The sequence below is a fragment of the Entelurus aequoreus genome, linkage group LG06, assembly GCF_033978785.1.
Source record: "Entelurus aequoreus isolate RoL-2023_Sb linkage group LG06, RoL_Eaeq_v1.1, whole genome shotgun sequence".
NCBI lineage: Eukaryota > Metazoa > Chordata > Actinopteri > Syngnathiformes > Syngnathidae > Entelurus > Entelurus aequoreus.
In genome coordinates, this window is record NC_084736.1 from 6,534,129 (window position 1) to 6,556,508 (window position 22,380).

Consider the following 22,380-nt stretch of genomic DNA (forward strand, 5'->3'; position numbering starts at 1 on the left):
CAGAATGTTTACCATGGTTCTTCTTCTTTGTACTTTGTAAACACTTTAAGTTTGAAGTGGATCATATTAGTACATTGTTTGATTGTTGTACTATAACAGGGGAAAAACATACATTTGACCGAATTATTGATCGGAAAAAAAAGTTTCTAATACAATTATGTAATTTTACAATGTTTTTGGGATTTATAAAAAAAAAAGTTTAAATAATGCCAAAAAGTAATTTACAGAGGTTGTAAAATTATGAAGAAAATACAGATTTTGAAGATAGCTAAATTGTACTTTTAAGAGAATTAAGTTAAAAGTGAATTAAGTAATCTTAACAAATAATTTGTGATATTATGAGAATAAAGTTGTCATTTTCGTTTTTTTTTTTCAAATTGTAAAATGCATATAAAATACAAGATTTATGGTTGTATTAGAATAAATGTTAAATATGAAAAAAAAGTTTCTAATACAATTATGTAATTTTACAATGTTTTTGGGATTAAAAAAAAAAAAAAGTTTAAATAATGCCAAAAAAGTAATTTACAGAGGTTGTAAAATTATGAAGAAAATACAGATTTTGAAGATAGCTAAATTGTACTTTTAAGAGAATTAAGTTAAAAGTGAATTAAGTAGTATTAACAAATAATTTGTGATATTATGAGAATAAAGTTGTCATTTTCATTTTTTTTTTTCAAATTGTAAAATGCATATAAAATACAAGATTTATGGTTGTATTAGAATAAATGTTAAATATGAAAAAAAAGTTTCTAATACAATTATGTAATTTTACAATGTTTTTGGGATTTATAAAAAAAAAAGTTTAAATAATGCCAAAAAGTAATTTACAGAGGCTGTAAAATTATGAAGAAAATACAGATTTTTAAGATAGCTAAATTGTACTTTTACGAGAATTAAGTTAAAAGTAAATTAAGTAATAATAACAAATAATTTGTGACATTATGAGTATAAGGTTGTCATTTTCATTTTTTTTTTCAAATTGTAAAATGCATATAAAATACAAGATTTATGGTTGTATTAGAATAAATGTTAAATATGAAAATTGTCATTTTCTGAGAATAAAGTTCAAAGTGAATTAAAAATCAGAGCAGAAGGCATGTGATGTTGTGATGTTACAAGAATAAAGTTGCAGAAAAAAATTGTAATAAAAAAAGAAAGGTTTTAATATTACAATACATTTTTTTTTTTTTTAGGATATTACCGGTAGTACTTAATCCAGGGGTGTCCAAACTTTTTCCACTGAGGGCCGCACACTGAAAAATCAAAGCAAGCGGGGGCCATTTTGATATTTTTTATTTTAAAAAACAATACAATATATATATAAAAAAGATACATTTAGGCCTCCACTTAGACTTGATCCCGGGGACCTCAAAAGGTTTTGGTCAAAAAAAATATTACAAATGTGTCATTATTTAGTATTATTATTATTATTATTCAAGGTTTAAATCTCTAGATCAACATTAGGTCTATCTGTCAATATAACACTTTTAAAGATTTAAGTTGTATGCCATTTTTGTCAAGGAAAACCGTGTTTTTTTATGGAAAAAAACACAAAATATGCAATATTTTTCCCCCAATAAAATTTTAAAGTGGAATATTTGAGATTATATAATAATTGGAGTCTTAAAAAGGTCAATAACTCATAACAACATTGATTTTAATTCATTATTTTTTTGAGCAATGACACTTAAAAAAAAAAAAAGTCCCACTAAAATTATTGGGGATCCAAAAGGGTACTGCTCAGTAAAGTTTAAAAAATAAATCCAACATTTTTTTTTAACTTTTACCACAATAGTCTCAAGATCAACTTCAGATATATCCGTCAATTATAAGTTTTATTGTTGTTTATGTTTTTTGTTTGTTCGTTTTAGGCCCTTCTTTAAAAAACTTTGTTTTTTAAATGGCAACCAAAAATATGCAACAATTTCCCCCCAAAATATCTCAAAGTGGAATATTTAATGTGAAATAAATGGAGCCTTGAATAATTCATAATGACATTGATTTTGATTCATTATTATTTTTTTAAAGAAAGAAACAGCCTGCATGACAGCTTTGGGTTATTAGAGTAAATAATGCAACATTTTCTTGTTACATTTCACATGTTTGCTCTTTTATACCACTTTTTATGTTTTTTATTTTTTTTTCATCGTATTTTTAGAATGTGCCGTGGGGCCGTTAAAAAATTACCTGCGGGCTGCAAATGGCCCCCGGGCCGCACTTTGGACACCCCTGGCTTAATCCATTCCATCATTTATTTCCACATACAGATATACTGAAGGTCTTAAGTGTTGTACGTGCATACAAATGTTTTAAATTACATTTTTCTCTAAGATTATATTTCTCCTCCTTTGTAGAGAAGAATTGTTGTATATTCTTGGGTAGAAGAATATACATTTGATTTATTTGATTTATATTTATTGGTCCCCGTTGGGGAAAATACATTTTCACTGCCGTACATTTAAACAACAGACATTACACATCAGGAACAAAAATAAGAAAAAGACATCATACATGACCAACACATTTACAGGCTTGTCAGACAGGTCGGCCGGGCCCGCTGTTCAGGGCGGCTATAGCTGCAGGGAAAAGGCTTTTCCCCTAGGTGGGCCCTCCGGATGTGATTTTATCACATTGCAGTAAAAGTCTGGCAACTAAGCTGACAGTTTTTTTTCTGCAAAAAACAATGGTAAATTCTACAGATTTTTTTTTTACTCTTTACATTAAAAAAAAGTTCAATATTTAAATTCATAGGCAAACTCATTCATTATTTACTGTTACAAGCGGCCCTCTAATGGCAGCCATGAATGAAAACAAGTTTGACACCCCTGCTCCACAGTCTCCACTTTTCTGTCGCCCTCTTGTTTCTTTTGCTGTCCTCAGTCTCCTCTTTGTTCAAAAGTGTTCATATGCATGCAGGGAAGTAAATATATAAACACAGGAGGTGTTTGTTGTTGTTGAACATGGCATGTCAGTGTTTCCCATAAACTGCCAAGATACCTGTGGCGGTGGGGGCGTGGCTATGGGCGTGGTCACCATGACATCATCGAGTAATTTGCATAATTTACTACAATGATATGATTTTCTCTAAGAAGGCTCAAAAAATGTATACTTACTAATTAATAACAGTTTTGTTTTAAACGTCCATCCATCCATTCATCCATTTTACAATATAATTACAACACTTTATGTACATATTTATATACAGATTTGAACAATAAGTTATTCACTGAAATATATTTATTAATTGTGGTTCTTACAAAAAATATATCTTATAAAAGCTAAAATGTCTCTTAAAGCTCTGCCCCTTTAATTAGTGCATACTAAATAATTTAACTTGAGCCTACTACTACAACCATATTATTTACCAGCAACATAAAGTGAAACAGAGGCAGAGGTGTCCTGCCACAGTCAGTAACAAATAAACAGAAAACAGTAGTGGTCAAATACAAATAAGGCAACAAGAGAAGTATCCTACACTTTTCTTTTGTAAAGTACATCTGAACAGCCTATATGGGCATCTACATCAACTATATGATTTGCCTGAGAAGCTGGACAGGACAAAAAAAAATTAAAAAAAATAAAATATTTTTTTTTTTAATTTTTAATTTTATTTGTGGCGGACGTAATTCTTTCGTGGCGGGCCGCCACAAATAAACGAATGTGTGGGAAACACTGCATGTGTGTGATGCTGCTTGGGTTTCCCATGGTGCTATTTTTGAAGTGGACTATCCCAAAGTGGAACAGAGCTTTGAGCCCAATTGGTCTACATATTGTTTTGACACACTTTCGCTTTTTCCCCAGGAACCTGTCAAAGAAATTTAATCTAAAAAGGATCGGAAAAGATGAGCCAGATTGCAGGTGAGACACATTGATGCAAACATGAATAATGTCATTCTTAATTGGATCCAACATCAACTTGTACAACTTTTAAGAGTTTAGATGTACAGGTGAGACTAAAAAAAAAAGTGAATATGTTTATTTATTCCAGCTGTTAGATTTACAAGGTGAAACTAATATACACTATATTGCCAAAAATATTTAGCCACCTGCCTTGACTCACATATGAACTTGAAGTGCCATCCCATTCCTAACCCATAGGGTTCAATATGACACCTTTTGCAGCTATTACAGCTTCAACTCTTCTGGGAAGGCTGTCCACAAGGTTGCCGAGTGTGTTTATAGGAATTTTCCACCATTCTTCCAAAAGCGCATTGGTGAGGTCACACACTGGAGACCTGGCTCTCAGTCTCCGTTCTAATTCATCCCAAAGGTGTTCTGTCGGGTTCAGGTCAGGACTCTGTGCAGGCCAGTCAAGTTCACCCACACCAGACTCTGTCATCCGTGTCTTTATGGACCTTGCTTTGTGCACTGGTGCACAGTCATGTTGGAAGAGGAAACTGTTCCCACAAGGTTGGGAGCATGGAATTGTCCAAAATGTTTTGGTATCCTGGAGCATTCAAAGTTCCTTTTACTGAAACTAAGGGGCCAAGCCTAACTCCTTTTACTGGAACTAAGGGGCCAAGCCTAACTCCTGAAAAACAACCCCACACCATAATTCCTCCTCCACCAAATTTCACACTCGGCACAATGCAGTCCGAAACGTAGCGTTCTCCTGGCAACCTCCAAACCCAGACTGGTCCATCAGATTGCCAGATGGAAAAGTGTGATTCATCAGTCCAGAGAAGGCGTCTCCACTGCTCTAGAGTCCAGTGGCGATGTCCTTTACACCACCGCATCCCACGCTTTGCATTGGACTCGGTGATGTATGGCTTGGATGCAGCTGCCCGGCCATGGAAACCCATTCCGTGAAGCTCTCTGCGTACTGTACGTGGGCTAATTGGAAGGTGACATGAAGTTTGGAGCTCTGTAGCAACTGACCGTGCAGAAAGTCTTTGCACTATGCTGACCTCTCTGTCAGTTCACGTGGCCTACCACTTGGTGGCTGAGTTGCTGTTGTTCCCCAAACTCTTCAGTTTTCTTATAATAAAGTTGACTTTGGAATATTTAGGAGCGAGGAAATTTCACGACTGGATTTGTTGCACAGGTGGCATCCTGTGACAGTTCCACGCTGGAAATCACTGAAAGCGGCCCATTCTTTCACAAACGTTTGTAGAAACAGTCTCCATGCCTAAGTGCTTGATTTGATACACCGGGCCAAGTGATTAGGACACCTGATTCTCATCATTTGGATGGCTGGCCAAATACTTTTGTCAATATAGTGTGTGTGACATAGACTCATAACATGCAACTCAAGATATTTCAAGCCTTCTTTTTATATAATTTTGATAATTATGGTGTACAGCTTATGAAAACCTTGATTTAAAAATCTGTGAACAACCTTAAGCCATGATCATCAAAATGATAAAGGTGTGACGTATCTCACTCTGAATGTAACGAGTTTATATCACTTATTAGTTTCACATTTAAAGTTAAATTGCTGACATGATATTTGCACTATATTTAATTGTTTTAAGTTCCACCTGTAGGTAGATATCTGTCAATAACATTCAGGGTTGGAAAATATAAATCCATCCCTGCTGCTGCACCTTTATCCAGATTTGGGTTCTTTCTTGATCCGTGCACTGCCTCTTTAAGGACGTTGGTTAAAGGGCAGCTGCACCTTTTTTTGGAATGTTGCTTATCATTCACAATTCTTTTGCAAGACAAGAACACGTGTTGTTTCTCAGCACGTCACTACTAAGCACGTTAGCTCTCTGTGGTCCCGGCGCCGCAAACAAAAAAAAAGTTCCTTAACATTAACGCTTATAATAACAATATTGCTAATGCGTGGTACATGGGCATGTCACGAGATGTAAATGGAGTATTGTTGGCAGTTTTTAGATGTTTTTAGAGCAGACCTGGGCAAATTAAGGCCCGCCGGACATTCCCAAATCGTTTTTTTTTAGATCTTTAAGATGGAAAGTGTAGCTGCCATTATGATGTGCAGTCATGTTTTCTAATGGCCGTAAGTCTTCAACTATACTAAGTAGGGATGTCCGATAATGGCTTTTTGCCGATATCCGATATTCCGATATTGTCCAACTCTTTAATTACCGATACCGATATCAACCGATATATGCAGTCGTGGAATTAACACATTATTATGCCTAATTTGGACAACCATGTATGGTGAAGATAAGGTACTTTTTAAAAATAATAATAAAATAAGATAACTAAATTAAAAACATTTTCTTGAATAAAAAAGAAAGTAAAACAATATAAAAACAGTTACATAGAAACTAGTCATGAATGAAAATGAGTAAAATTAACTGTTAAAGGTTAGTACTATTAGTGGAGCAGCAGCACGCACAATCATGTGTGCTTACGGACTGTATCCCTTGCAGACTGTATTGATATATATTGATATATAATGTAGGAAGCAGAATATTGATAACAGAAAGAAATGGGGGGAGGGAGGTTTTTTGGGTTGGTGCACTAATTGTAAGTGTATCTTGTGTTTTCTATGTTGATTTAATAAAAAACAAAAAATAAAAAAACAAAACAAAACCGATACAGATAATAAAAAAACCGATACCGATAATTTCCGATATTACATTTTAACGCATTTATCCCTAATACTAAGTATTTCAATGGTTGGAATCTGCACTTTTGCATGTTATACTACAAACCCCGTTTCCATATGAGTTGGGAAATTGTGTTAGATGTAAATATAAACGGAATACAATGATTTGCAAATCCTTTTCGGCCCATATTCAGTTGAATATGCTACAAAGACAACATATTTGATGTTCAAACTCATAAACTTTATTTTTTTTTTGGCAAATAATAATTAACTTAGAATTTCATGGCTGCAACACGTGCCAAAGTAGTTGGGAAAGGGCGTGTTCACCACTGTGTTACATGGCCTTTCCTTTGAACAACACTCAGTAAAGGTTTGGGAACTGAGGAGACACATTTTTGAAGCTTCTCAGGTGGAATTCTTTCCCATTCTTGCTTGATGTACAGCTTAAGTTGTTCAACAGTCCGGGGGTCTCTCTTGTGCTATTTTAGGCTTCATAATGCGCCACACATTTTCAATGGGAGACAGGTCTGGACTACAGGCAGGCCAGTCTAGTACCCGCACTCTTTTACTATGAAGCCACGTTGATGTAACGCATGGCTTGGCATTGTCTTGCTGAAATAAGCAGGGGCGTCCATGGTAACGTTGCTTGGATGGCAACAAAACCTGTATGTACCTTTCAGCATTAATGGTGCCTTCACAGATGTGTAAGTTACCCATGTCTTGGGCACTAATACACCCCCATACCATCACACATGCTGGCTTTTACACTTTGCGCCTAGAACAATCCGGATGGTTCTTTTCCTCTTTGTTCCGGAGGACACGACGTCCACAGTTTCCAAAAACAATTTGAAATGTGGACTCGTCAGACCACAGAACACTTTTCCACTTTGTATCAGTCCATCTTAGATGAGCTCGGGCCCAGCGAAGCCGACGGCGTTTCTGGGTGTTGTTGATAAACAGTTTTCGCCTTGCATAGGAGAGTTTTAACTTGCACTTACAGATGTAGCGACCAATTGTAGTTACTGACAGTGGGTTTCTGAAGTGTTCCTGAGCCCATGTGGTGATATCCTTTACACACTAATGTCGCTTGTTGATGGCAGTACAGCCTGAGGGATGGAAGGTCACGGGCTTAGCTGCTAAAATGCAGTGATTTCTCCAGATTCTCTGAACCCTTTGATGATATTACGGAGCGTAGATGGTGAAATCCCTAAATTCCTTGCAATAGCTGCTTGAGAAATGTTGTTTTTAAACAATTTGCTCAGGCATTTGTTGACAAAGTGGTGACCCTCGCCCCGTCCTTGTTTGTGAACGACTGAGCATTTCATGGAATCTACTTTTATACCCAATCATGGCACCCACCTGTTCCCAATTAGCCTGCACACCTGTGGGATGTTCCAAATAAGTGTTTGACGAGCATTCCTCAACTTTATCAGTATTTATTGCCACCTTTCCCAACTTCTTTGGCACGTGTTGCTGCCATCAAATTCTAAAGTTAATGATTATTTGCACAAAAAAAAAAAAAGTACATCAGTTTGAACATCAAATATGTTGTCTTTGTAGCATATTCAATTGAATATGGGTTGAAAATGATTTGCCAATCATTGTATTCCGTTTATATTTACATCTAACACCATTTCCCAACTCATATGGAAACAGGGTTTGTACAACCTACATACATATTCACTGGGTGCAGTGTGAGATGTTGAAAGGAAGCAGGAAGCAGCTCTTATCGTGGCTTCCCCATGTTATCTGTGGCCCTCATCGTTGTGTCCGCTGTGTTTCCTTCCCCCTCCCGCTCCCAACAACGGTCAGATTCACCAGCTACCAGTCGTTCATGGACATCCTGAACGAGCTGAACGACTACGCGGGCCAGAGGGAGCTGGTGGCCGAGAACATGCTGATGAACATCTGCGCCGAGCTCACCAAGAACCTGCAGGAGCTCAAGCAGGAGCGAAAGTCGGTGAGCTACGTTGACATTGTCCGGGAACGGACACACGCTTTTATTTTGTGAACAGACAGTCGTCACATGTGTGTATGTGTGAACGCACAGGCATGTTATATGAATGGATAGGTCATCGCATAGTGGTTCGAGTCCATGGACTGAGCAGGCAGACTCAAACTGTTACACCTTTGTGTGTTTATGTGAGTGGCAACCGACTCATTTTCATGATGTGATTATGTAAATGGGCAGATGTGTTTACAGTGTGTATGGGAATAGACACATGTTTACAATGCATGCGTATGTGAATGAATAAACTGCGGTACCTCAACTTAAGAGGGCCCCAACTTGAGTATTTTGAGAGAAGAGCTGTCTCTCGGCTAATTGTTGTGCTTTAAGTTGCAAACAAAAAATGCCATAGTGAACCCTGTAAGATCCGGCCAAAACATCTGGGACCGTACTTATCAAGCTTCTTAGAATTACTCCTAAGAAGTCTGCTAAGAGTTGACTTAAGAGTAAATAAATTCTTCGCTGAAAGCTGCACTTAAAAGTTAGTTATCAAGCGTCTTACTCACACTTTCAGCGAAGTGTAGGACTGAATCTTAAGTGTCGCACTTGGAGCTGAATTACGACATTACTATGTGCCGTAAACGGAATTTTAGGTGACGTCATTTCTGTGTGCAAAGAAATGACCAATCACTGAAGGGAATCCCTTGTCTAAGAATAAAGAAATATCTTAGAAATATTTAAAGGCCTACAGAAAGCCACTACTAGCGACCACGCAGTCTGATAGTTTATATATTAATGATGAAATCTTAACATTGCAACACATGCCAATGGGTTAACTTATAAAGTGACATTTTAAACTTCCCGGAAAACTTCCGCTTGAAAACGTAGCTATGCGCGTGACGTCACAAGGTCAAGGGAAGTGTTTGGACCCAATTCAAATACCTCTGTTTTCTTTGACAAAATTCCACAGTATTCTGGACATCTGTGTTGGTGAATCTTTTGCAATTTGTTTAATGAACAATGGAGACTGCAAAGAAGAAAGTTGTAGGTGGGATCGGTGTATTAGCGGCTGGCTGCAGCAACACCAACACCAGGAGGTTGTGTTGTGTTTTGAGCAGGATAGCAGACGCACTACGGTGAGTACAGCTTTGGCTTCCAAACATTTGATCGCTTGCCCGTACGTGCGTGTCGATATGTGCATGTCACGTACGTAACTTTGGGGAAATATATGTTTCTTGCCGACTCTGATGGCGGCCGGGGTGTCGTCAAAAGCGTACAACACCCGCCGCCGCCGCATCTAAGTTAGCTTCTATTTTTTTAGCTTCACCAAGCTGAAAATTATTAACCGTGTATTTACATGTTCATGGTTTAATAGTATTGTTGATCTTCTGTCTATCCTTCCAGTCAGGTTTTTTTTTAAATTTAGTTTCTATCTGCATTTGAGACTGATGCTATCACGTTAGCTCCGTAGCTAAGTTAGCTTCTATTTTTTTAGCTTCGCCAAGCTGAAAATTATTAACCGTGTATTTACATGTTCATGGTTGAATAGTATTGTTGATCTTCTGTCTATCCTTCCAGTCAGGGTTTTTTTAAAATGTTGTTTCTATCTGCATTTTGAGCCTGCTATCACGTTAGCTCTGTAGCTAACTTAGCTTCTATTTTTTAGCTTCGCCAAGCTGAAAATGATTAACCGTGTATTTATATGTTCAGTCACTGTGAATGTCCATTTCGCGTTCTCGACTCTCATTTTCAAGAGGATATAGTATCTGAGGTGGTTTAAAATACAAATCCGTGATCCACAATAGAAAAAGGAGAGAGTGTGGAATCCAATGACCCAGCTTGTACCTAAGTTACGGTCAGAGCGAAAAAAGATACACCCCGCACTACACTCTAGTCCTTCACTCTCACTTTCCTCATCCACAAATCTTTCATCCTCGCTCAAATTAATGGGGTAATCGGCGCTTTCTCGCTCCGAATGTCTCTCGCTCCATTGTAAACAAAGCGGAATTGTGAGGAATCCTTTGTCTTGTGACAAAGGAGTCACGCTACTTCCGGTAGGGGCAAGGGTTGTTTTTATCAGATACCAAAAGTTGCGATCTTTATCGTCGTTGTTCTCTACTAAATCCTTTCAGCAAAAATATGGCAATATCGCGAAATGATCAAGTATGACACATAGAATGGATCTGCTATTCCCGTTTAAATAAAAAAATGTCATTTCAGTAGGCCTTAAAGTGGACAATGGGAGTGTATATTTTGACAATAAACTACAAAATAATACAAAACAAACTAGTCCCCGCCCGCACTCACGCTACCGCTCCCTCTCTTCTCTCGCCCACACACTCACTGACGTCACTCACCTCACACATACGCTACTCTCATAACATTTTCTTTCCAATTCATTAATTAGGCAACTAATTTGAAACTGGTGTGGGTGGCTCTATGTATACTAGCCCACTGCAGCCACATGCAGAAATCAACAAGGAATCGAAAATTATTAAAGCTGTGACAAAAATAATACCCGCTCTGTCTAAACGATACCGTTTGATCAGCTGCTCGTCATCAAACAGAGCCAGGACATCCTTCCGCTCCCTGAACGTTGGCGCACGTCTCTCTCGCCTCAGTGCCATCCCCCGATGGCAACTCCTAACCACTTAAGACACATCTGAAGGTCTCTTAAATATCGGGGAGAGTAGGAGTGATTCTTAGACTTAAGAAAGTTGATAAATAGCTTTTATTCTTAAGTTTGAGAGTAGGACTAAATTTCGCAAATTCTCAGGACTTAAGTGTAAAATGGCACTCTAAGACGCTTGATAAATACGGCCCCTGGTCTCACTCACACACACAATTCCGCTTTGTTTACAATGGAGCGAGAGACATTCGGAGCGAGAAAGCGACGATTACCCCATTAATTTGAGCGAAGATGAAAGATTCGTGGATGAAGAACTTTAGAGTGAAGGACTAGAGTGTAGTGCGGGGTGTATCTTTTTTCGCTCTGACCGTAACTTAGGTACAAGCTGGCTCATTGGATTCCACACTCTCTCCTTTTTCTATTGTGGATCACGGATTTGTATTTTAAACCACCTCGGATACTATATCCTCTTGAAAATGAGAGTCGAGAACGCGAAATGGACATTCACAGTGACTGAACATGTAAATACACGATTAATAATTTTCAGCTTGGCGAAGCTAACTTAGCTACGGAGCTAACGTGATAGCATCAGTCTCAAATGCAGATAGAAACTAAATTAAAAAAAACCCTGACTGGAAGGATAGACAGAAGATCAACAATACTATTAAACCATGAACATGTAAATACACGGTTAATAATTTTCAGCTTGGCGAAGCTAAAAAAAATAGAAGCTAACTTAGCTACGGAGCTAACGTGATAGCATCAATCTCAAATGCAGATAGAAACTAAATTTAAAAAAAACCCTGACTGGAAGGATAGACAGAAGATCAACAATACTATTAAACCATGGACATGTAAATACACGGTTAATAATTTTCAGCTTGGCGAAGCTAAAAAAATAGAAGCTAACTTAGCTACGGAGCTAACGTAATAGCATCAGTCTCAAATGCAGATAGAAACTAAATAAAAAAAAACCCTGACTGGAAGGATAGACAGAAGATCAACAATACTATTAAACCATGAACATGTAAATACACGGTTAATAATTTTCAGCTTGGCGAAGCTAAAAAAAAAAAGAAGCTAACTTAGCTACGGAGCTAACGTGATAGCATCAGTCTCAAATGCAGATAGAAACTAAATAAATAAAAAAAACCTGACTGGAAGGATAGACAGAAGATCAAAAATACTATTAAACCATGAACATGTAAATACACGGTTAATAATTTTCAGCTTGGCGAAGCTAAAAAAATAGAAGCTAACTTAGCTACAGAGCTAAGGTGATAGCAAGCTCAAATGCAGATAGAAACTAAATTAAAAAAAAACCTGACTGGAAGGCTAGACAGAAGATCAACAATACTATTAAACCATGAACATGTAAATACACGGTTAATAATTTTCAGCTTGGCGAAGCTAAAAAAATAGAAGCTAACTTAGCTACGGAGCTAACGTGATAGCATCAGTCTCAAATGCAGATAGAAACTAAATTTAAAAAAAAACCCTGACTGGAAGGATAGACAGAAGATCAACAATACTACTAAACCATGAACATGTAAATACACGGTTAATAATTTTCAGTTTGGCGAAGCTAAAAAAATAGAAGCTAACTTAGATGCGGCGGCGGCGGGCGTTGTACGCTTTTGACGACACCCCGGCCGCCATCAGAGTCGGCAAGAAACATATATTTCCCCAAAGTTACGTACGTGACATGCACATATCGACACGCACGTACGGGCAAGCGATCAAATGTTTGGAAGCCAAAGCTAGACTCACCGTAGTGCGTCTGCTATCCTGCTCAAAACACAACACAACCTCCTGGTGTTGGTGTTGCTGCAGCCAGCCGCTAATACACCGATCCCACCTACAACTTTCTTATTTGCAGTCTCCATTGTCAATTAAACAAATTGCAAAACATTCCCCAACACAGATGTCCAGAATACTGTGGAATTTTGTCGAAGAAAACAGAGCTATTTGAATTGGGTCCAAACACTTCCCTTGACCTCGTGACGTCACGCGCATACGTCATCATACCGCGACGTTTTCAAGCGGAAGTTTCGCGGGAAATTTAAAATGTCACTTTATAAGTTAACCCGGCCGTATTGGCATGTGTTGCAATGTTAAGATTTCATCATTGATATATAAACTATCAGACTGCGTGGTCGCTAGTAGTGGCTTTCAGTAGGCCTTTAAAGTGCACTTTTTGTACAAAACGCCACTACAATAGTTTAAAACAAATAAAGTGCACTTTTGTGCATGACGTCACACAAGATATTTCAATAAGTGTCAAAAAAAAAAAGAGCTGCATAATAGGAAATCAAATCGTGTACGTCCTTCGCTATGTGGTAGGTTCCTGCGGACGTTATCTCCTTCTGCAAATGGACAAACATGCATGTCTTTTATAAGCTGCTTGTATTTGTGTTATTGGACAGAAGTGTTCATGTGTGTGTATGTGAATTATATACATACTATGTGCACACGTGAATTTACAGACACGTTTACATTGTCTGTGCAAATTGACCGACACGTTTTCTTGTTGTCAGTAGCTGTGATGGCTGGTTGAGATGTGTGCATTTGAGTGTTTACAGAAGCCCAACTAGATAAGCTGCAATATGCTTGTGTTTTCCATTGAGGATTCATTCCTTGGCACTCACAGTCTGGCTGGATTATTCAGACCTACTGCAGAAAAGACGTCTCTCTCTCTCTCACACACACACAAACACACACACACAGACACACCGAGACAGACAAACAGACTCAGGCATTTGTCCTGTTCTTTTTTTCCATCATGTTGTCCCTATTTGCCCTGTTCCCCCTTTTGCTGAGTCAAGTCTATTTTTTTTTAACCAATTTTCTGCAGTATCTGACGGAGGCCAAGAAGGCCCAGCAAGCCTTGGAGAGCACCAACAAGCAGCTAGAAACCGTAAGTGTGTAATTCAGATGTAGAAAGACATCAGCTTTGGTCACTTTCACGACGCACTGCGAGTAGAAGTGATCTCTGATAAACTAAGAGTCCCTCCAGGTATTTGCAATGTCACGATCACGCCCAATTCACGCATAGTCAACCAATCCACGCGAATGATGTGCGGCCTTGCAACTTTTTAAAACATTTTTTAATTTTATTTTTATTAAATCAACATAAAAAACACAAGATACACTTACAATTAGTGCACCAACCCCCCCAAAAAACCCTCCTCCCCATTTATTTTATTTATTTCTGTTATTAATATTCTGCACTGCAAAAAGTCAGTGTTCAAAAACAAGAAAAAATAATACAAAAATGAGGGGTATTTTATTTGAACTAGGGCTGCAACTAACGATTAATTTGATAATCGACTAATCTGTCGATTATTACTTCGATTAATCGATTGATAATCGGATAAAAGAGACAAACTACATTTCTATCCTTTCCCGTATTTTATTGAAAAAAAACCCAGCATACTGGCACCATACTTATTTTGATTATTGTTTCTCAGCTGTTTGTACATGTTGCAGTTTATAAATAAAGGTTTATTTAAAAAAAAAAAAAAAGGGGGCTATTTTATTTGAACTAGGGCTGCAACTAATGATTAATTTGATAATCGATTAATCTGTCGATTATTACTTCGATTAATCGATTGATAATCGGATAAAAGAGACAAACTACATTTCTATCCTTTCCAGTATTTTATTGAAAAAAAAACAGCATACTGGCACCATACTTATTTTGATTATTGTTTCTCAGCTGTTTGTACATGTTGCAGTTTATAAATAAAGGTTTATTTTAAAAAAAATACAAAAAAAAAATACAAAAATGAGGGGTATTTTATTTGAACTAGGGCTGCAACTAACGATTAATTTGATAATCGATTAATCTGTCGATGATTACTTCGATTAATCGATTAATAATCGGAGAAAAGAGACAAACTACATTTCTATCCTTTCCAGTATTTTATTGAAAAAAAACAGCATACTGGCACCATACTTATTTTGATTATTGTTTCTCAGCTGTTTGTACATGTTGCAGTTTATAAATAAAGGTTTATTTAAAATAAAAAAAAATACAAAAATACAAAAATGAGGGGTATTTTATTTGAACTAGGGCTGCAACTAACGATTAATTTGATAATCGATTAATCTGTCGATTATTACTTCGATTAATCGATTAATAATCGGATAAAAGAGACAAACTACATTTCTATCCTTTCCAGTATTTTATTGAAAAAAAAACAGCATACGGGCACCATACTTATTTTGATTATTGTTTCTCAGCTGTTTGTACATGTTGCAGTTTATAAATAAAGGTTTATTTAAAAAAAATAAAAATTTTTTTTTAAAAAAGATTCTGTGCATGCGCATAGCATAGATCCAACGAATCGATGACTAAATTAATCGGCAACTATTTTTATAATCGATTTTAATCGATTTAATCGATTAGTTGTTGCAGCCCTAATTTGAACTAAGCAAAATTTTCTGCCAATCGAACAAGAAAATTCGGCTTGTCAAGACTTTCCGAAACAAGTCAAATTAGCTAACCTCAATGAACCCAAAAATAGCTTAAAATAAGTATATTCTCACTAATAACAAGTGCACTTTTCTTGGTAGAAAAAAAAGACCTTTTTGCTCAATATGTTGAAAAATATTCTTAAATGAAGTAAATGCTAGTGCCATTATCTTGACATAATGATATGCGCTCGGCATCATGTTTGTTTTGTTCATGCTTGAAGTAAGAAATGATTACTTTAAAAAAGTAGTTTTATACTTGTGAGTGTTGATGACACAGCTTTGCAACAGTTGATATTCTAGTTTCAAACATATTTTTACTCAATATAGGTAATCAAATCCCAGCAACAAGCTGTAATAACTTATTGAGATAAATTAGGACCAAAACCCTTAAAACAAGTAAAACACTCTAACATAAAATCTGCTTAGTGAGAAGAATTATCTTATCACACAGAAAATAAGCAAATATCACCCTTATTTGAGATATTTCATCTTACTTAGATTTCACTTTTTGCAGTGTGGTTCCTACAATATAGAACAATACAGTCCTTAAAGCACACATGATTGTGTGTGCTGCTGGTCCACTAACATTTTCATTAATTACTATTTTTTATGTAATTGTTTTACTTTCTTTTTTTATTCAAGAATTAAAAAAAAAAAGTATTTATCTTATTTTATTTTTTAAAAAGGGACCTTATCTTCACCAGACCAGGTTGTCAATGAAATTAAATTGTTTAAAGGGTTCTTAAAACCAGGTCCAGTCCAGATTATGTCCAGGCAACACACACCCCCATTTATGTACGGTACACTGAAAATGAGGGAACACAACAACAAATTGCATACACTCTATAAACAAAATTACATTTTCAAAATAAGCATTTATGTACAGTCCAGATCAGGGGTCACCAACCTTTTTGAAACCAAGAGCTACTTCTTGGGTAGTGATTAATGCGAAGGGCTACCAGTTTGATACACACTTAAATAAATTGCCAGAAATAGCCAATTTGCTCAATTTACCTTTAACTCTGTTATTATTAATAATTAATGATGTTTACACTTAATTGAACCGTTTAAAAGAGGAGAAAACACGAAAAAAATGACAATTAAATTTTGAAACATAGTTTATCTTCAATTTCGACTCTTTAAAATTCAAAATTCAACCGAAAAAAAGAACAGAAAAACTTAAAAAAAGAATTTATGGAACATCATTAGTAATTTTTCCTGATTAAGATTAATTTTACAATTTTGATGACATATTTTAAATAGGTTAAAATCCAATCTACACTTTGTTAGAATATATAACAAATTGGACCAAGCTATATTTGTAACAAAGACAAATAATTATTTCTTCTAGATTTTCCAGAACAAAAATGTTAAAAGAAATTCAAAAGCCTTTGAAATAAGATTTAAATTTGATTCTACAGATTTTCTAGATTTGCCAGAATAATTTTTTTGAATTTTAATCATAATAAGTTTGAAGAAATATTTCACAAATATTCTTCGTCGAAAAAACAGAAGCTAAAATGAAGAATTAAATTAAAATGTATTTATTATTCTTTACAATAAAAAAAATAAATTTACTTGAACATTGATTTAAATTGTCAGGAAAGAAGAGGAAGGAATTTAAAAGGTAAAAAGGTATATGTGTTTAAAAATCGTAAAATCATTTTTAAGGTTGTATTTTGTCTCTAAAATTGTCTTTCTGAAAGTTATAAGAAGCAAAGTAAAAAAAATAATGAATTTATTTAAACAAGTGAAGACCAAGTCTTTAAAATATTTTCTTGGATTTTCAAATTCTATTTGAGTTTTGTCTCTCTTACAATTAAAAATGTCGGGCAAAGCGAGACCAGCTTGCTAGTAAATAAATACAATTAAAAAAATAGAGGCAGCTTACTGGTAAGTGCTGCTATTTGAGCTATTTTTAGAACAGGCCAGCGGGCTACTCATCTGGTCCTTACGGGCTACCTGGTGCCCGCGGGCACCGCGTTGGTGGCCCCTGGTCCAGATTATGTCCAGGTCGGACTCGGCAACACACACCTTCATTTATGTACACTCAAATTAGGGAACACAACATCAAATTGCATATAATCTATAAACAAAATTACATTTTCAAAATAACCATATGAGGACTTCCCATCTTTTTTTGTTTTTTGCCGTCATTATCGGTTTCAACCACAAAACTTTCTAAAGTTAAAAAAGACTGAATAAATGTTTTAAAGAAAGTCTTTGCAACTTTGTCCTACTGAATGTCCGCAACTTCCCCAGCAAATTTTGCACAATCAGCGGAAGTTTTACCGATAGAATTTGAATCTCAGCGGTGCTCAAACGCTCACTAGGGATGGGCGATACCACACTTTTAGGACTCGATACGATACCGATACTTTTTCTGGCATTTTCATCGATACCGATACCGATACCAATAATTTCTTATTGGCAATTTTTTGTCAGTCAAAAATATTATTACTATTGTTACTATTTAAGACAAATCACAAGACAAATACAGACCTTTTATACCACATTTATTATGGTCAATATATAATAAAAGTAAAATTAAAATAAATAACATAAATATGAAAAATAAATTATATATTATGTATAATAATAACTATATATTATATATAATAATAATTAAATATTAGGGCTTTCCAATTAACAGTCAAATCCGAATTGCAAGAAGCTTAATTTAGAGTTATTTGGACACTAGGGGAACATATTCTAAGTAACAAAGACTTAATTTAGAGTTATTTGGACACTAGGGGAACATATTCTAAGTAACAAAGACTTAATTTAGAGTTATTTGGACACTAGGGGAACATATTCTAAGTAACAAAGACTTAATTTAGTTATTTGGACACTAGGGGAACATATTCTAAGTAACAAAGACTTAATTTAGAGTTATTTGGACACTAGGGGAACATATTCTAAGTAACAAAGACTTAATTTAGAGTTATTTGGACACTAGGGGAACATATTCTAAGTAATAAAGACTTAATTTAGAGTTATTTGGACACTAGGGGAACATATTCTAAGTAACAAAGACTTAATTTAGAGTTATTTGGACACTAGGGGAACATATTCTAAGTAACAGATACTTAATTAAGAGTTATTTGGACACTCTGGGAACATATTCTAAGTAACGACTTAATTTAGAGTTATTTGGACACTAGGGGAACATATTCTAAGTAACAGATACTTAATTAAGAGTTATTTGGACACTAGGGGAACATATTCTAAGTAACAAAAACTTAATTAAGAGTTATTTGGACACTAGGGGAACATATTCTAAGTAACAAAGACTTAATTTAGAGTTATTTGGACACTAGGGGAACATATTCTAAGTAACAAAGACTTAATTTAGAGTTATTTGGACACTAGGGGAACATATTCTAAGTAATAAAGACTTAATTTAGAGTTATTTGGACACTAGGGGAACATATTCTAAGTAACAAAGACTTAATTTAGAGTTATTTGGACACTAGGGGAACATATTCTAAGTAACAAAGACTTAATTTAGAGTTATTTGGACACTAGGGGAACATATTCTAAGTAACAAAGACTTAATTTAGAGTTATTTGGACACTAGGGGAGCATATTCTAAGTCATAAAGACTTAATTTAGAGTTATTTGGACACTAGGGGAACATATTCTAAGTAACAAATACTTAATTTAGAGTTATTTGGACACTAGGGGAACATATTCTAAGTAACAAAGACTTAATTTAGAGTTATTTGGACACTAGGGGAACATATTCTAAGTAACAAAGACTTAATTTAGAGTTATTTGGACACTAGGGGAACATATTCTAAGTAACAAAGACTTAATTTAGAGTTATTTGGACACTAGGGGAACATATTCTAAGTAACAAAGACTTAATTTGGAGTTATTTGGACACTAGGGGAACATATTCTAAGTAAAAAATACTTAATTTAGAGTTATTTGGACACTAGGGGAACATATTCTAAGTAATAAAGACTTAATTTAGAGTTATTTGGACACTAGGGGAACATATTCTAAGTAAAAAATACTTAATTTAGAGTTATTTGGACACTAGGGGAACATATTTTAAGTAATAAAGACTTAATTTAGAGTTATTTGGACACTAGGGGAACATATTTTAAGTAATAAAGACTTAATTTAGAGTTATTTGGACACTAGGGGAACATATTTTAAGTAATAAAGACTTAATTTAGAGTTATTTGGACACTAGGGGAACATATTTTAAGTAATAAAGACTTAATTTAGAGTTATTTGGACACTAGGGGAACATATTCTAAGTAATAAAGACTTAACTTAGAGTTATTTGGACACTAGGGGAACATATTCTAAGTAACGAAGACTTAATTTAGAGTTATTTGGACACTAGGGGAACATATACTAAGTAACAAAGACTTAATTTAGAGTTATTTGGACACTAGGGGAACATATTCTAAGTAACAAAGACTTAATTTAGAGTTATTTGGACACTAGGGGAACATATTCTAAGTAATAAAGACTTAATTAAGAGTTATTTGGACACTAGGGGAACATATTCTAAGTAAAAAAGACTTAATTTAGAGTTATTTGGACACGAGGGGAACATATTCTAAGTAACAAAGACTTAATTTAGAGTTATTTGGACACTAGGGGTACATATTCTAAGTAACAAAGACTTAATTTAGAGTTATTTGGACACTAGGGGAACATATTCTAAGTAACAAAGACTTAATTTAGAGTTATTTGGACACTAGGGGAACATATTCTAAGTAATAAAGACTTAATTTAGAGTTATTTGGACACTAGGGGAACATATTCTAAGTAATAAAGACTTAATTTAAAGTTATTTGGTTAGGGTTAGGGTCAGGGTTAGAAGGTTAGGGTTATAATAAGGCCATGCCGAATAAGGCATTAATAAGTACTTAATAATGACAAGTTAAGAGCCAATATGTTACTAATTTGCATGTTAATAAGCAACTAATTAATGGTGAATATGTTCCCAATACTAAAGTGTTACCATGTTTTTTTTACTGGTGCACAAAATGAAGCGTGCATGAACATCACCTTGTTCAAACAACAAAACCAAAAAACCAACAAATTACACACCTGCAAACCAGTCTGCTGTTGTCGTATCCGTAATACGCCGATAGGGAGGAGTTTGTATTTACACGATGAGTCGGGTGTGTCTTGACCTCCGCCGAACCCCTGAGGCCGACTCACCGAACCCGTAGGGTGCCATCGAACCCAGGTTAAGAACCACTGGTCTAATCAAATCTTATATTTGTTTGTTGTGTAGACGAAGCAGAAACGGCAATGGCACAATTGTCGCCGTCCCGCGTAGCTCAGAAGCTCAAAGTGTACAGCGGAACATTTTTACCCTTCAATTTCTTACGTTACTGATGTGCTTTTTCCAGAGTAAAAAGCGCTTTGAGCGAGAATGGCGAGAAGCGGAGCGCACGGCGCAGTATGCGGACAAGACGGACCAGGACCTCAACGCCACAAAGGCGGATGTTGAAAAGGTGAGGAGACTGCGACGGCGTTAGGAATGGGTGGGTTTACACGGGTAGGAAGTAGTGTACTTAAAGGCCTACTGAAATGAAATTTTTTTATTTAAAGGGGGATAGCAGATCTATTCTATGTGTCATACTTGATCATTTCGCGATATTGCCATATTTTTGCTGAAAGGATTTAGTAGAGAACGACGATAAAGATCGCAACTTTTGGTATCTGATAAAAAAAAAAGGCTTGCCCCTACCGGAAGTAGCGTGACGTAGTCGGTTGAACATATACGCAAAGTTCCCTATTGTTTACAATGATCGCCGCATGAAGTGAGAGAGATTCGGACCGAGAAAGCGACGATTTCCCCATTAATTTAAGCGAGGATGAAAGATTTGTGGATGAGGAAAATGCAAGTGAAGGACTAGTGGGGAGTGGAAGCGATTCAGATAGGGAAGATGCTGTGAGAGCCGGGGGTGACCTGATATTCAGCTGGGAATGACTACAACAGTAAATAAACACAAGACATATATATACTCTATTAGCCACAACACAACCAGGCTTATATTTAATATGCCACAAATTAATCCCGCATAAAAACACCTCGGTGTTTGTTATGCTAGCTCCTAGCTACTAGTAGCTCGAGAGGGTTGTATGGACGGAATCCCGTATATATAACCCGCCAATACAATTCAAACACCTGCACAACACACACACTCACTCAGCCCAAAGGACCGTTCACCTAACCCAAAGTTCATAAAGCTTATATATTTAACCAAAGTTACGTACGTGACACGCACGTACGGGCAAGCGATCAAATGTTTGGAAGCGCGCGGGTGGGACCTGGGGCCGTACTTATCAAGCTTCTTAGAGTGCCATTTTACACTTAAGTCCTGAGAATTTGCGAAATTTAGTCCTACTCTCAAACTTAAGAATAAAAGCTTTTTATCAACGTTCTTAAGTCTAAGAATCACTCCTACTCTCCACGATATTTAAGAGACCTTCAGAGGTGTCTTAAGTGGTTAGGAGTTGCCAGCAGGGGATGGCACTGAGGCAAGAGAGACGTGCGCAAACGTTCAGGGAACGGAACAATGTTTTTTTTTTTTTGATGACGAGCAGCTGATCAAACGGTATCGTTTAGACAGAGCGGATATTATTTTTGTCACAGATTTAATACTTTTCGATTCCTTGTTGATTTCTGCATGTGTCTGCAGTGGGCTAGTATATATAGAGCCACCCACACCAGTTTCAAATTAGTTGCCTAATTAATGAATTGGAAAGAAAATGTTATGACAGTAGCGTATGTGTGTGGCCGTGAGGTGAGTGACGTCA

At 36.0% G+C, this 22,380-nt stretch overlaps 1 protein-coding gene across 3 annotated transcripts in view; it reads left to right on the forward strand.

The window, feature by feature from the left end:
- LOC133651786 (cdc42-interacting protein 4 homolog) overlaps positions 1 to 22,380 on the forward strand; it is a 108,167-nt gene that overhangs the window by 51,932 nt on the left and 33,855 nt on the right. For all 3 annotated transcript variants that reach the window (XM_062049908.1, XM_062049909.1, XM_062049910.1), the window contains exons 3-6: positions 3,805 to 3,861; positions 8,339 to 8,486; positions 13,958 to 14,020; positions 20,967 to 21,071. In XM_062049908.1, the coding sequence (XP_061905892.1) occupies positions 3,805 to 3,861; positions 8,339 to 8,486; positions 13,958 to 14,020; positions 20,967 to 21,071 (373 nt within the window). The remainder of the gene's footprint in view (positions 1 to 3,804; positions 3,862 to 8,338; positions 8,487 to 13,957; positions 14,021 to 20,966; positions 21,072 to 22,380) is intronic.